The sequence below is a fragment of the Micromonas commoda genome, chromosome 8, assembly GCF_000090985.2.
Source record: "Micromonas commoda chromosome 8, complete sequence".
Taxonomy (NCBI): Eukaryota; Viridiplantae; Chlorophyta; class Mamiellophyceae; order Mamiellales; family Mamiellaceae; genus Micromonas; species Micromonas commoda.
Window position 1 is genome coordinate 1,101,656 of NC_013045.1, and position 13,439 is coordinate 1,115,094.

Genomic DNA, 13,439 nt, shown 5'->3' on the forward strand with positions numbered 1-13,439 from the left:
AATCTTCGTCGAGCTCCGCCGCCTCGGCGTCCACGCCCGCGAGCGCGTAGATGGTCGCCCTCCTCGGCGGCCTCCCACGCGCCATGTCGGACTCCGCCTCCTCGACGAGTAACTCGCGCTCGAGCGCCAGCTGCCGCAGCCTCGCCCGTCTCCTGCGATACCACCCGGCGAAGCAGCCGCAGCAGGTTGCGACCACCCCCAGCAGGACGAAAAAGCCAACCGCGGTGACTGGCGTCTCGGCGCCGTCCTTGGCCGCGGCGACGTACGACGCCAGTAGGTCTTTGTACTCGTCCGTGGCGTTCGCGGAAGACGTGGAAGCGGGAGAGGAAGACGAGGCGGTGGGGGTGGGGACCGCGACGCATCGCGTGTTCGTCGAGTCGCTCGTCGTTCCCAACTCGCACCGGTCGCACTCGTCCGATCCGGCGTCGAATGCGATTGTGCCGTTGGGACACCGCTCGCACACGCGCGCCAGCGCGAGGGCGACGAGCTTTGTCCTCGCGCGGGTGCCGGGCGGACACGGCTCGCACGCGAAAGCGGAGTCTCCGGACCCGCTCTGCTGGGCGGAGGATGGCGACGACGAGTCCCCGACAGCCGAGTCCCCGGAGGAAGAAATCACCACGTGCCCGGGATCGCACTCGCATCGGGTCGCGTCGTTCTCCGGAGAAGACCCGACCGGGCACGTCGCGCATTCGACGGAACCGGCGTCGGGGGCGTACGCACCGGCCGGGCACGGCGCGCAGTCGGAGCTCCTGACGCCGCCGGCGTGCGTGCCGGGCGGGCACGGCTCGCACGCGCTCGCGTCGGTAGCGCCGGTGGCGTTACTAAAAGTCCCGGCGGGGCACACGTCGCAAGACGCCTTGCCGGTTTTTTCCTGGTACGCGCCGGCACCGCAAACCTCGCACTGCTCGAGACCCTCGTCGGGCGCGTAGCTCCCGGCGGCGCACGCGACGCACGAGCTCGCGCCGGCGCCGGCGCTCGCCTTACCCTGCGGGCACTTCTCGCACGTCGTTCGCCCGGTTTGGGCTTGGAATTCGCCGGGCTCGCATTTCGTACATCCCGTCGACCCGGGGTCGCTCGAGAACGACCCCGCGTCGCAAACCCCGCACTCCCACGCCCCGCCCTCCGCGGCGAAGGACCCGGGTTCGCACTCGGCGCACGCGAGCGCACCCTCGGCGTCGGCGAAGGACCCCGCGGGGCACGCAACGCACGCGGCGGCGCCGACGTCGGCGTTTGCGCTCCCCTTCGGGCACGCCTCGCAACCCGACGCTCCTTCCTCTTTAGCGAAGGACCCCGGTTGGCACTCGACGCACGATGTCGCGCCCGTCGCGTTGGCGAAGGACCCCGCGGGGCACGCGACGCACGCATCCGTCCCCGCGTCGCCCGCGAACGTCCCGCGGGCGCACGCGACGCATGTAAACCTGCCCCCGTCGGGCCCGGCGAACCCCGGTCCGCACTCGCACGTCGCCGTCGAGTACGCGGATCTGTTCTCCGGAAGCGGGCACCGGAAGCTTCCAGAGTCGGTAAAGTCCACGCTCGTCCCGTCCGTGGCGTCCGCCCTGACGAGAACCGTCGCGGGAAGCGGCGGAAACGTCCCGTCGAACGCGTTGTCGCTCAGGTATAGGTGCGTCAGCACCGGGTGCGACGAGACGCTCGGTGGAATCGCGCCTTCCAGCGAGTTCCCGGAGAGGTCCAGCCTCTGCAGCGCCGGCGTCGTATCGAACATGTCGCCCGGCAGCGTCCCGGTCAGACCCGCGTTCGGGGCGTGAAACGCCTGGAGCTTCGGGAGCGGCAGCGGCACGGGGAAGTCGCCGAACGATCCCGCGTTGGCGATGCGGAGGTTCCGGAGAGATTCGAGCCTGGCGAGCTCGGGCCAGTCGGCGCCGGGGCCGTGTACGCCCGGGTTGTCGTCCAGCGTCAGGGTTGTCAGCTCGTTCAACTTGGCCGCCGTTGACGTGAGCCACTCGTGCACGCCCCCGCGCAGGGCGTTGCTCCCGAGCAGCAGCATTTGTAGCGCGGAGCTGTGGCACAGCCACTGGGGAACCTCGCCCGCGATTGAGTTTCGCGTGAGGTCCAAAATTTTCAACCCGGACGCTCGGCGAAGCACCGTCGGGAAGGCGACGAGGTTGTTATCAGCCAGGTTAATCGAGACGATCGTCGCGAGGTCCACGTCCGCGAGGACGTTCGGCTCCTCGACGCTCGTGAGCGCGTTGTCGCTGACGTCCACGTCCGTGAGCTGCGGCAGGGTGAGCAACGACAGCGGCACCGACCCCGCGATTTTGTTACCGGCGAGGTTTATCTTTCGCAGCTCGACGAGCGACCCGGGGGGAACTTCCGCGACGACACCCGTGAGGGCGTTGTGCGAGAGGTCGAGCTCCCTCAGGTTTTGCAGCGCAAAGATGGACGCCGGCAGCTCGCCCTGCAGACCGAGCCCGGAGAGGGCGAGCGAGGTGAGCTTGGTCAGCTTGGACATGGCAGCGGCGGTGGGCATCGTCCCGGCTGGCGCGTCGTCAAAGAGTCCGTCGCCCAACGCGTTTGGGTTGAAGCTGAGGTCCAAAACCTCGAGCCTCACGCAGTTTCCGACGCTCTCAGGTATGGATCCGCGCAGCATGTTGTTCCCGAGGTTCAGGGTCTTCATGAGCTGCCCGCAGAGCACGGCCGGGGGCTCACCGGTGAGCTGGTTATCGGCTACGTTCACTTTCTGCAACGGGTAGATGCTCCCGAGCCAGTCACCTGTCAGCGACGTCAGCTTGTTGACGCTGGCGTCCAACTCGTATAGCGTGCTGATGCAGGACATGTCGGGTAGTGCGCCCGTGAGCTTATTGCTGTTCAGGTAGAGGCGAGTGATGCCCGGGGCGCCGCACATGTCCGGAACGGTGCCGTCGAGGGTATTCTTTGAGACGTCGTAGTGCGAAAGGAAAGGCGCGTCGGTGAACAGCGGCGGCGACCCCGTCATCTTGTTATCGCTCACGTCCAGGTGCTTCAGCTCCGTGAACCCCGCGTGCGCCGAGGGGATGGGGCCGGTGAGATGGTTTCCAGATAAATCGACGTGTTCCAGACGCTCCGGATGAGCGATGAGAAGATTCGGCGGGGCGTCGCCCTCGAAGTTGTTAGCCCCGAGCATGATCGTCCTCAGCGAAAGTTCGCCGAGGTTTCCCGCTCCCGCGGGCAACGACCCGGCGAGCTTACACCCCGTCATGTCGATGTTCTCCAGCGCGATCATGCCGTCGCTCGCGAACCACGACGCGGGAAGGACGGATCCGTCCAGCTCTGCGTTTTGCGCCGCGTTTAAAACTTTGAGATTTTTGAGGCCCGACCAGTTGTCCGGGAGCGGGCCGCGAAGGCGGTTATTGCCCAGGTGGAGCTCCTCCAGGTCGACGAACCCCCACCCGCTGAGATCCACGCCGGTGAGGTCGTTGTTGTCCAGGCGCAGCGTTCGCACGCGGGGCCGGGATGCGCCGGAATCCGTGCAGAAGCCGTCACAGCCGCGTTGAAGCTCGCCCGTGAGCCGGTTTCTGGAGAGGTGGAGATCGCGGAGGTTCGGGAGCTCGAGCAGGTGCTCGGCGACGAGGTTGACGTCCAGGTTTGAGCGAGCGAAGACGCCGGACATGTCGATCGTGGTGACCTCGGTGAGATCCGCGAGCTCCGGGGCGACGTCGCGATCGTTCCGGCACGCGAGCGGGAGGTACGCGGGGGTGGGCGCGAGATGCCGGACCCTGCCGTCCACGCACCCGATCTCCGCGCCCTGCGACGCCGCGGGGCAAAGCGCGATCCACGCGTCCAGGCCGCCGTCGAAGGTGAACACGTCCGACCATATCGAATCCATGCCTCCGAGCACGTACTCCGTGAAGGCGGTGCCGCAGTCGCGCCACAGCGCCTGCAGCGCGCGCACGTCCCGCTGCCACGCCGCGAGCGACGGTTCCGCGCCCGCGCAGTCGCCCCCGGGGCAGATGCGCGGCTGGTACGCCCACGAGGCGCGCGCGCCGGACGGAAGCGCGCACAGCAGTGCGGACGCGAGCACGATCGCGACGCGATACGTCGACGCGGGGCGAGACGAGAGACGAGGGGGGCGGGGCATGGCGGAGCGGCGCGGTCGAGTGTGCGCGAGCGAGGAGGCGAAAGGCGCATTTGGCTCGGACGAGAGAAGACGAAGCGTCGCGGGCTGAGAAAATTTGCAAGAGTATTTGCACAGCCTCGTCAACTTAGCAACCCACCCCGATCACGCTCAGAGGAGACCGGCCTTCTCCAGCTCGAGCCCCGGCCGCGCCACCCCGCCGAGGAACGGATCGTCGAACGCGAAGTCAACCCCGGGCGGGGGTGACACGAACCGCGTCCCACCCACGCGCGGCGGCGGCTCCATCGCGTCCACCGCCGCCTTTTGCGCGTTGAGCAGCCTAAAGTCGTGGCATCGCGCGATCGCCTCGACGATCGCGTCACTCGCGCCGGCGTCGACGACGAGGGGCACCCCGCGCTGCACGCTCCACCTCGCCAGGATCTGCTCCGGGGTTTGCCCAGCCGGTTTCCCCTCGCCGGTGACCGCCATCGCCTCCGCCATCTTCGGATGCGTCACCAGCGGATTATCGGACGATGCGTTGCTCATCCCGAGGGGCGCGTTGGCCGCGGGCACGACGCCGTACCTCCTGCACACGCCGACGAGCTTGCGGTGCGCCATGAGCGGGTGCGCCTCCACCTCGTTCACGACGGGCTTGATCCTCGCGTCTTTGCACACGGATTCGACAACCGGGACGGACGCGTTGCACAGCCCGAGCGCCACGGTTTTTCCCGCGTCTACGAGCGCCTCCATCTTACGCCAGCAGTCGCGCACCGCGTCCGCGCCGCCGACGGGCCACTCGATGGAGAGCAGGTCGAGCTTGTCGACGCCGAGCTCCTTGAGCACCGCGTCGCACGCCGATGACGGGTCGGCCATCTCGCCCGGCGCGATCTTCGCGCTGACGTAGATGGATTCTCGAGCGACGCCAGACGCAATGATAGAGGCGATGGCTGCGCCGGCGTCGATGATGTTCTTATCGCCCGACGCCGTGCCGCATCGCACGTGCCTGTACCCGAGCTTGAGGCCCTTAGCGGCGTGCGCCGAGTCCACGCCGAGCATGGGCAGGCGGCCCGCGTCCACGCCGACGCCCAAGGGGACGTCGCGTTCCTCCTTGGAAGGATCGTGGATGGGCTCGGGTGGCGTTTTGAGATAGTACGGGGTTCCGGGGGCTGGCTTGGAGGGATCGCCGCGGGGCGCGGGTCCGTCCCAGGCGCCGTGGCCGGAGTAGGACATGCCGCCGTTGTAGGACTCGGAGAGCTTGCTGAAGTCCTGGCCCGGGGGCGGCGGCATCTTGCCCGCGGCGCGCGCGCGCTCAAACTCCACCTGCCGGGACATCATCTCGGAGATCTCGCCCGATCGGCCGCCGGTTGGGCCCGGGCGGCGGGCCGCCGCGGCCTGCGCTTCGAGCTGCGCGCGCGTGGGCGGGTACGCCGGGAGCGAGGGGTTGTATCCGTTGACGTAGCCGGACACGGAGTAAGGGCGCTGCTCGTAGGTCCCGCCGCGGACGCCGCCCATCCCGGGGTGGGCGCCGCCGTTGTACTCGGGCGCTCGAGACGACGGGCAGAACGCCCACGACTTTTGCGCGCTGCCGTTCTTGGCGAAGGCGAAGCGCTCCATCGGCTGGCACCCGTCCTGCGCCATGGTCGATGGTCTGAGGGTGTTGACGGGAAGGTGGGTGGCGCGGGTCCGCCTCGTGCGTCGGAAGCGCGCGCGCGTGTGCGTGACGTCGACCTCGAATTTGGCCAGGAGGGAGACGTGGCCGCCACACGCTCCATCTGACAGTCTGACTGACACGCAGTTGGCCGGAAATGTGCCTTGTTTGCTGTTTGCTGTTTGCAAGCTGCGGGGGCGAGCGCTACGCCCCCGACGCCGACTATCGTAGACTACCTAACGCCTCCTCCGTCGCGCCGCCGTGCCACCGCTCCCTCTCGTGTTCCCATCCTCGCCGCCCCTCTCGTCCATCGTCCCACGGGCGCCAAGCAAAGACTCTCGTCACAGGTTGTGCCCAAGGTCCGCATCAATCAAAGTCTTCTCTCGTCACCTCACTTGGGCGTCTCCCCATCCGCCGCCGCCGCCGCCGCGAACTCCGCTCGTCTCTGCGCACACGCGTTCATGGCCAGCTCGCTGTTCAGGAAGAAGAACCCGAAGAACGGCGTGACCACGAGACCCGTCTTGGTGGACGTGGTGAACGTGGCGAACCTCGGACTGAGACGATGGGCGAGGTAGACGAGGGGCGCGGATATCGCGATGCCGAACGCCGCTCCCTTGACGCCCGCCGCGGATGCCTCCTGGATGCACCTGTTCTTGTGCGCGTGGTCTATTCCGTCCGGCGCGGGCATCCCGCAACCCCGCCCGACGCGTGCGACGAGTTCGCGGAGCGCCACCGCCGTGCCCGCGCAAACTGACCCGAGCCGCGAGCTGGCGAGAGTTTTGCAGGGAACTCTCACCAAGCTCTCAGCTGTTGAGTTTTAGCGCGTTGACGCGGTGCGGCCGTTCACTCGCCGTAGACGCCGTGATCGCCCGTTGATGTCCATTGTGCGTCAGGAGCGTTTGCTGTGGACCTCTCTCGGCCTCATCACCGGCGCGGTTTCCTTCATCGACATTCGGGTGCGTCCTCGCGGCCCCGTCGCCGGCGCTCGGGCGACACAGCTGTGATCCAACCCGCGGTTGAGAAACTTCCATCCGAGCCCGTCCGGAAGCGACGAACCGCGCTCCGAATCGACACGCGACGCTGACCTCGCCGCTCCGACCCCTCCATCGATTCGCAGCGCTCCCTCTGGAGCTCCACGTCGGCGTTAGCGGACAAGTTCCCCTCGCCGCCCCCTCCCGCCGCCCCACTTCCGGTGCGCCATCGGCCCACGCGCTTTTCGATGTCAATCCCTAACAACCAAAAAAAACTAGGGTCGCGGTCGGCACCTAGACTGACGGTCCATCCCCGTCCTCAACGCGCGCAGGCGGACGAACCGGTGTTCGGATCGAGAGCGCGTCTCGGCGTCGTTCGTACCTGGAACTCCTCCGTCGACCGAGTCTTCGGCGACCTCGTGCGCTTCCTCAGCGACCGCAACCTCTGATCGCCCCGTTAAGAGCGAGGAGAGAAGAAACTTTCAAGATTCGCCCAGGCGCCGCCATGCACGCGCACGCGGCTGTCCGCTCCGTCCCGACGCAGTTCGCGACCGCGCGACGCGTCACTGACGCCACCAAGAAGAGAGGCGTCGAACGATCCGTCGTTCCCCTCCGCCGCGCGAACGTCCTCGTCCCGAAAGCCTCCGCCGACGACGCCAAACCCCCCGCCGTGAATTACAAGTCCGACGAGTTTACCATCCCGGATGCGCCCATCAAGGATCTCGTCCCGACGGGCGCGTGGAAGGTCATCGACGGCGGCGTCTGCGCCCCCAAGGGGTTCAAGGCGGCCGCGTTCAAGGCGAAGCTGCGCAAGAGCGGTAAGAATCAGGCGGACTGCTGCCTCATCGTCGCCGACAAACCCGCCGTCGTCGGAGGCGTCTTCACCAAGAACAGAGTCGCCGCGGCTCCCGTGCAGTACTGCCGCGAAGTCCTCGCCAAGCCCGATAAGCGCACCGTCCGCGCGGTCCTCGCCAACGCCGGTCAGGCGAACGCCGCGACCGGCGTGCTCGGCATGGAGGACGCGGTCCGCTCCGCCGCCACCGTCGCGGAGGCTCTCGGATGCGACGCCGACGACGTGTTGCTACAATCCACCGGAGTCATCGGCAAGCGCATCAAGATGGACGAGCTCATGGGCGCGGTGCCCGCGCTCGCGGGCAACCTCAAGTCCACCAAGGAGGCCGCGTACGCCGCGGCGACCGCCATCTGCACCACGGACCTGGTTCGTAAGACGCTCGCGGTGGAGGTTGACCTCGGCGGCGGCGGCTTACTCGGCGGGAAGAAGGTGCGCATCGGGGGCATGGGCAAGGGCAGCGGCATGATCCACCCGAACATGGCCACCATGTTGGGAGTCGTCACGTGCGACGCCGTCGTCGAGCCCGAGTGTTGGAGCGTCATGGTCAAGCGCGCGGCGCAGAACTCGTTCAACCAGATCTCCGTCGACGGCGACACGAGCACCAACGACTGCGTCATCGGTCTCGCGTCTGGCGCGGCGGGTGGGGACGCCATCGTCGCCGGGTCTCCGGAGGCTGAGAAACTGGAGGCGGCGCTGACGGCGGTGTGCGTCGGAATCGCCAAGTCCATCGCGTGGGACGGCGAGGGCGCCACCTGCCTCATCGAGTGCAACGTCCGAGGTGCGCAATCCCTCGAGGATGCCCGCGTCGTCGCGAGGTCCGTGGTGTCGTCGTCGCTGGCCAAGTCGGCCATCTTCGGGCACGATCCCAACTGGGGCCGACTCGCGTGCGCCGCGGGGTACTCTGGCGTGCACTTCGAGCAGGAGGACCTTCGGATCCAGCTCGGCCCGCACCTCCTCATGGAGAACGGTCAGCCGCTCGATTACGACGCCAAGGAGGCGTCCGCGTACCTGCGAGACACCACGGCTGTGCACGGCACCGTGATAGTCGACGTCGCCGTCGGGAACGGGGCTTTCGAAGGGAGCGCGTGGGGGTGCGACCTGACGTACGACTACGTCAAGATCAACGCCGAGTACACCACGTGAGAGGGTGGACGAATGTGTGAGGTGGTGGCCGCGGCGTGGGCGAGTCGGAGCGTTCGGCGCGGCGTGGTTTGCCCGTGATAATAACCAGTCGATCATCATCAGTCGAGAAGTAAAAAAGTCGCGTCGTCTCCCGTCCACCGACTGCGTGACACTGAAAATCCGAGACGCGGGCCCAGCACCTTCCCCCCGCGCGCGCCCGGTCCGGGGTCGATCCGTCGGGTTTCGGCTCCCCGGATGGCCCAACGAATGCGCGCGGATCGCGCGTCGGCGTCGCCCCGCGCGGGGTTCACGCTGAGGCTGTCGGAGGCGGAGCTTCGCAGCCGTCGTGCGCGGCGGGCTCGATGGCGCGCGCCGCCGCTGATGGCCTGCGTCGGGATGGGCCGCGCGGGCGCGCCCTGGGGGTTCGGCGAATCCGCGGCGGAGATCATCTCCGGGATCGCCGCCGCGCCCGTCGTCGGCGTCGACGACCGCGGCGCGCGCGCCGCCGCGCCCGAAGCGGCCGCCGTCCCATCCGACCCCACGACCGCCACCGCCGATAAATCGTCGCGTCCCACGCCCCGTCGCACGCGCCGACCGACGTACAACGGCCTTCGTCTGCTGCCGCTGTGGGAGGTGAAGCCCGGGGGCGAACCGCGGCAGTACTGCCTCGACCGCGGTATCGTCCGCCTCCTGCTGCCCGAGGAGCAAGACGCGATCAAGCATCGCGAAGGGACGGCGGGCTCGGGTACCGACCCCCGACGGCGAGGGGGGCATCACGGCAAGGTCAACGCGGCGGCGGTGCAGTTTCGGCGAATGGAGCGCACGGCGGTGCGCGCGCGCAACTCGCTCTTTCCCGCGCGCGAGTCCGTCACCGAGGACTACTGGGAGTACGCCAAGTTTCGCTTCCTGCAGAGGATGGCGAGCTCGTGCATAACCGTCTTCGCCACGCAGCAGATGTTGGCGGCCATCGGCATGGGCGCGAGTAGGCGGTTACCCGCGGCGGCGGCCATCAACTGGGTGCTGAAGGACGGTCTGGGCCGACTCGGTAAGCTCGGCGTCGCCGCGAACTTTGGTCGGGAGTTCGATTCCGACGTGAAGCGATTTCGGTTCACGTCCTCCGTCGTGTACGACGCGTCGTCGCTCGTCGAGATGATCACGCCGTTTTTTCCCAAAAAGTTTCTGGCGCTGGCGACGCTCGCCAACATAGGCAAGAGCGTGGGAATAACCACCGCGAACGTGGTGAGGGCGCCCATACAGAGATCGTTCGTGTTGGAGGAGAACCTGGCGGAGGTGGCGGCCAAGACGAGCGCGCAGCAGGTGGTGGCCGATAACCTCGGCCTCGCCGTCGCGGTTTTGGCCACCGGACTCACCGGAAAAGTCGTCAACGACAGGGCTCGGCTGATCATCCCGTTCGTCGCCTTCATCCCGTTGGCGACGATGGATTTGTACTGCATATACCGCGAGCTCAAGGCTGTGCAGCTCACGACCATCAACAAGGAGCGCGCGGAGATCATATGCGATCACTGGATAAACGTCGGAACCGTGCCGGGCACAAAGTACGTGTCCGACGCGGAGCGTCTGTTCATCCCGGCGAGGATGGACGAGTCCACCCTGCCCCTTCGCGTCGCCGGTCTGCACGAGGCGTGCCCGACCCCAAACGCGCTCGCGAACGCGCTATCTGTCGGGGTGGATCGATCGATCGTCGAAGGCGATCGATCGATGATCGAAGGCGATCGATCGATGATCGAAGGCGATCGATCGATGATTGAAGGGACTTCACGAGGGCGTCCCTACGTGCTCACCTACGTTCCGGGTAAGTCCAAGGCGAACCCCGCGCTGCGCTTCGCGGAGGCGGTCGGCGAGCGATGCGGCGTCGTCGCGAGGGGGAAGAAGGCTCGAGGCGTCAAGGGCACCGCGTACCTGTCCCTTCGTCAGGGCGCGACGAGCCGGGACGTGTTGCGGGGGATGCTGCAGGTGGCGCACCTGCGGCACCTGCCGTTTCGGGCCGATCTGGACGCGGACGCCGCGAGGCGGTGGGCGCTGGAGGAGAGCGCGTCACGGGCGGCGGCGGACGTCGACGCGTTCATGGCGGAGCTGACACGCGCGGGGTGGCAACACCAGAAGGTGCTGCTGTCGAGCGCGGAGAGAGCGCCGTTCGCGGTGGAGGGCGGCGCCGAGGGGTGGGAGGATCTCGCGGAGGCGCTCTCTCCGAGCGGGGGCGACGGGGATGCGAAGCGGGGCGGGGAGGATTGACGCGAGCCGCTAAGTGCTACCTTCGTAATAAGTAAGAGTTAATCCACCGTAAGTGTTCAAGCGTCGGCGTCTACGATTTCGTCTCGGAAAACGTCGCTTCACGCGACGCGCCGTCGCTTCCCCCGCTTTGCTTTTCCCGCGTCGTCGACGGCGACGGCGGCCGCCTCTTTGCAGGCGGCTTTGCGCGACGCCGCGACCAGTTCGCGCTGCTCCGCCCGTTCCCCGGCTCTGTCCGCGTACGCCCGCGCGTACGCCGCCATCTCCGGGTCGGATTCCCGAACGGCGAACACCGCGGCGAGCCGCATCGTCGCCGCCGACGCCGCCGCCGCCTTCGCCTTGACCGCGCGCGCTTCCCTCACCTTCCTGCGCTTCTCCTCCTGCTCCGCGAGCGCCGCCATGTACGCGCCGTCCACGCCGACCTCGGCGAGCAGCGCGGGGTCCGGCGCGGGTTTGGCGCCCGGCGTCGTCGTTGACGTCGTCGTTGACGTCGTCGTCGTCGTCGTCGCCGCGGTTGCCGATCTTCTCCTCCTGCTCTTGGCGAGCTCGTCCCGCGCGCGAACCCTCTCCAGGTACTCCTCGTCCAGGTTCAGCGCGTCCGTCGCCTCCGCGCGAGCCCTCGCGGCCGCCTCCGCGACGGCCCTCGCCTCCTCCTCGAGCCTCGCGCGCTCCGCGGCGGGGAGCTTCTGCACGACCACCCGTGCCGCTCCCGAACCCCCCCCGTCCGCGCCTCCCGCCACGAACTTACCGAGCGCGGGGTCGTACCCCTTGGGGTACGTGATGGTGAACTTCCCCTCGGGCCACGCGCTCCTCGGCGCGAAGTTGCGGTTCGTCGAAGTCGCGGCGCCGCCCACCTCCGTCCTCCCGTCGTTCGCCACTCCCGATGGCTTGTCCGCGGCGAGCACCTTCCGCAGCGACACCAACCCGGCCTTCTTGCGCTTCTCCTTCTCCTCGAACGAGTCGGCCGGGGGCTCGCGCGCCTTGAGCGCCCACGTGGACGAGTTTCCGAACTCCAGGACGACCATCGCCGCGGCACGAGTGGACGGCACGGGCGGGCGGGCGCGATCCCCGCGCCTCTGAAGTGGGTGGGGCGAAAAGCCGACGAGTCAAAAGGGCCGAATTTGAGCCGAAAGCACCCGCGAACGGAGGCGCACGCTGTTTCAGCGTCGGGTTTTTCAAGTTTCGTGTTAACATCTGACTGTCCCCCATGCAAAAAGTTCGGAAAGTTGTTTTCCAGTTTCAAAGGTCGGACCGTGACTGAATCTGATACAAACAAAAGCGTATCTCGGTTTCAAATTTCGTGACTCTGCGCGAATTGAATGCCAGCAGGGCACGCTGCCATTGGCTGGTGGCCGACGCTTGAAGCACCGCCTTTTTTCGCTTGAAAATATCGCAACCGGCCGGGCCCTCCCGGGATCACTTCCTAAGCACACCGGAAACATGGCCGCCGTCGTCGCCCCCTCCGCTATCCTCACCACCCGCGTCGTGGCCCCCAAGGCCCGCGCCGCCCGCACCCTCAAGGCCACCGCCTTCAAGGGCGCCAAGCTCGCGCAGCCCAAGGTGAGCGACAAGAGACTTTCTTCCGGCGTCATTTCTTTCCGCGATATTTAGAAGATTCGCGCTGCGCTGCGCGTTCCGCTTCCGGGCCCTCACGAGCGCCGCGAGGGTGTGAACCCGTCGAACTCGACGGGACGAATTCGTCGGGACCTTCGCGGTGCATGTTCCGGGCGATTCCCGCGCGTTGACGCGCCGGATTCCCGCCCCGAGCGCGTGATCACGCCGCGGCCGAAACATCTCTTTCCCCTCCCGCACCGAACCGCCCGTCGGATCTTCCTTCTCCGTGCTGACGACCGATCGCTCCCCCGCCCGCCGTCGTCGCCCCTCTCCCCAGCTCGCGGTCAAGCGCGCGGTCTCCACCAAGGCTGTCGCCGACTCCAAGATCAGCACCGACGAGGTCCTCAAGACCATCGCCGACAAGGTACGCCGCCTCGCCCCGACGCCACATGCCCACGATCGGCTCCCGCCAAGATTGGTACCCCCCCAGGAGAAAAATACGGGCGAAATAACCGCCTTCGCCGTCGTCGTCGACCATTCCCTCTGCTTATTCGCTGACCTTTCCCCGTCCCAAACCATTCGTCGATCCGCAGTGGGAGGACACCGAGAACAAGTCCGCGGTGATCACCTACGTCGCCGGCGGCGCGGCGCTCGTGTGGCTCTCCGGCACCGTCGTCGGCGCCATCAACAGCATCCCCATCCTCCCCAAGGTGATGGAGCTCGTCGGCCTCGGTTACTCCACCTGGTTCGTGTACAGGTACGTGCTCTACAAGGACTCCCGCAAGGAGCTCGTGGAGCAGTTCGACGCCCTCAAGAACAAGGTGTCCGGCGAGTTCTAAGCCGTCAATCGAGAGAAACACCGTCGCCGCGCAGATGGAGCAATTTGCTTACTTGTCTGGTTTGGTTTTCAGTTAGCGCACCGGTTGGACTCCACCGGTGGTTCGTAGCACACCCGGCTGTAACATAACTAACTCCGTTAAAACGAAACCA

The 13,439-nt window shown here is 67.3% G+C and overlaps 9 protein-coding genes across 9 annotated transcripts; 4 read left to right on the forward strand and 5 right to left on the reverse strand.

Annotated features, from left to right (window-relative positions):
* Positions 1–673: 673 nt before the first annotated feature.
* Positions 674–1,417, reverse strand: MICPUN_68421 (predicted protein; the record flags this gene model as incomplete). The annotated part of the gene is made up of 1 exon (XM_002508266.1): positions 674–1,417. A coding segment is annotated over one exon (744 nt), but the record flags the coding sequence as incomplete, so codon positions are not given.
* A 165-nt stretch (positions 1,418–1,582) lies between these two features.
* Positions 1,583–2,953, reverse strand: MICPUN_84421 (predicted protein; the record flags this gene model as incomplete). The annotated part of the gene is made up of 2 exons (XM_002508267.1): positions 1,583–1,694; positions 1,938–2,953. Coding segments are annotated over 2 exons (1,128 nt in total), but the record flags the coding sequence as incomplete, so codon positions are not given.
* A 1,269-nt stretch (positions 2,954–4,222) lies between these two features.
* Positions 4,223–5,107, reverse strand: MICPUN_83927 (predicted protein; the record flags this gene model as incomplete). Its single annotated transcript, XM_002508268.1, has 1 exon — positions 4,223–5,107. The coding sequence occupies one exon, from the start codon at positions 5,105–5,107 to the stop codon at positions 4,223–4,225; it is 885 nt and encodes a 294-aa protein (XP_002508314.1).
* Positions 5,108–5,869: 762 nt separating this feature from the next.
* MICPUN_108819 (predicted protein) lies at positions 5,870–6,439 on the reverse strand. Its single transcript, XM_002508269.1, has one exon. It carries the CDS (start codon positions 6,385–6,387, stop codon positions 6,091–6,093), a length of 297 nt encoding a protein of 98 aa, XP_002508315.1. The 5' UTR covers positions 6,388–6,439; the 3' UTR covers positions 5,870–6,090.
* A 135-nt stretch (positions 6,440–6,574) lies between these two features.
* On the forward strand, positions 6,575–7,119 carry MICPUN_60937 (predicted protein; the record flags this gene model as incomplete). Its single annotated transcript, XM_002507987.1, has 2 exons — positions 6,575–6,655; positions 7,003–7,119. The coding sequence occupies 2 exons, from the start codon at positions 6,575–6,577 to the stop codon at positions 7,117–7,119; spliced, it is 198 nt and encodes a 65-aa protein (XP_002508033.1).
* A 56-nt stretch (positions 7,120–7,175) lies between these two features.
* MICPUN_102026 (predicted protein) lies at positions 7,176–8,666 on the forward strand (the record flags this gene model as incomplete). Its single annotated transcript, XM_002507988.1, has 1 exon — positions 7,176–8,666. The coding sequence occupies one exon, from the start codon at positions 7,176–7,178 to the stop codon at positions 8,664–8,666; it is 1,491 nt and encodes a 496-aa protein (XP_002508034.1).
* Positions 8,667–8,900: 234 nt separating this feature from the next.
* On the forward strand, positions 8,901–10,898 carry MICPUN_102027 (predicted protein; the record flags this gene model as incomplete). The annotated part of the gene is made up of 1 exon (XM_002507989.1): positions 8,901–10,898. One exon carries the CDS (start codon positions 8,901–8,903, stop codon positions 10,896–10,898), a length of 1,998 nt encoding a protein of 665 aa, XP_002508035.1.
* A 98-nt stretch (positions 10,899–10,996) lies between these two features.
* MICPUN_60940 (predicted protein) lies at positions 10,997–11,920 on the reverse strand (the record flags this gene model as incomplete). Its single annotated transcript, XM_002508270.1, has 1 exon — positions 10,997–11,920. The coding sequence occupies one exon, from the start codon at positions 11,918–11,920 to the stop codon at positions 10,997–10,999; it is 924 nt and encodes a 307-aa protein (XP_002508316.1).
* A 403-nt stretch (positions 11,921–12,323) lies between these two features.
* On the forward strand, positions 12,324–13,432 carry MICPUN_53162 (predicted protein). Its single transcript, XM_002507990.1, has 3 exons — positions 12,324–12,455; positions 12,787–12,873; positions 13,043–13,432. Exons 1-3 carry the CDS (start codon positions 12,336–12,338, stop codon positions 13,286–13,288), a joined length of 453 nt encoding a protein of 150 aa, XP_002508036.1. The 5' UTR covers positions 12,324–12,335; the 3' UTR covers positions 13,289–13,432.
* The last annotated feature ends 7 nt before the right edge of the window (positions 13,433–13,439 follow it).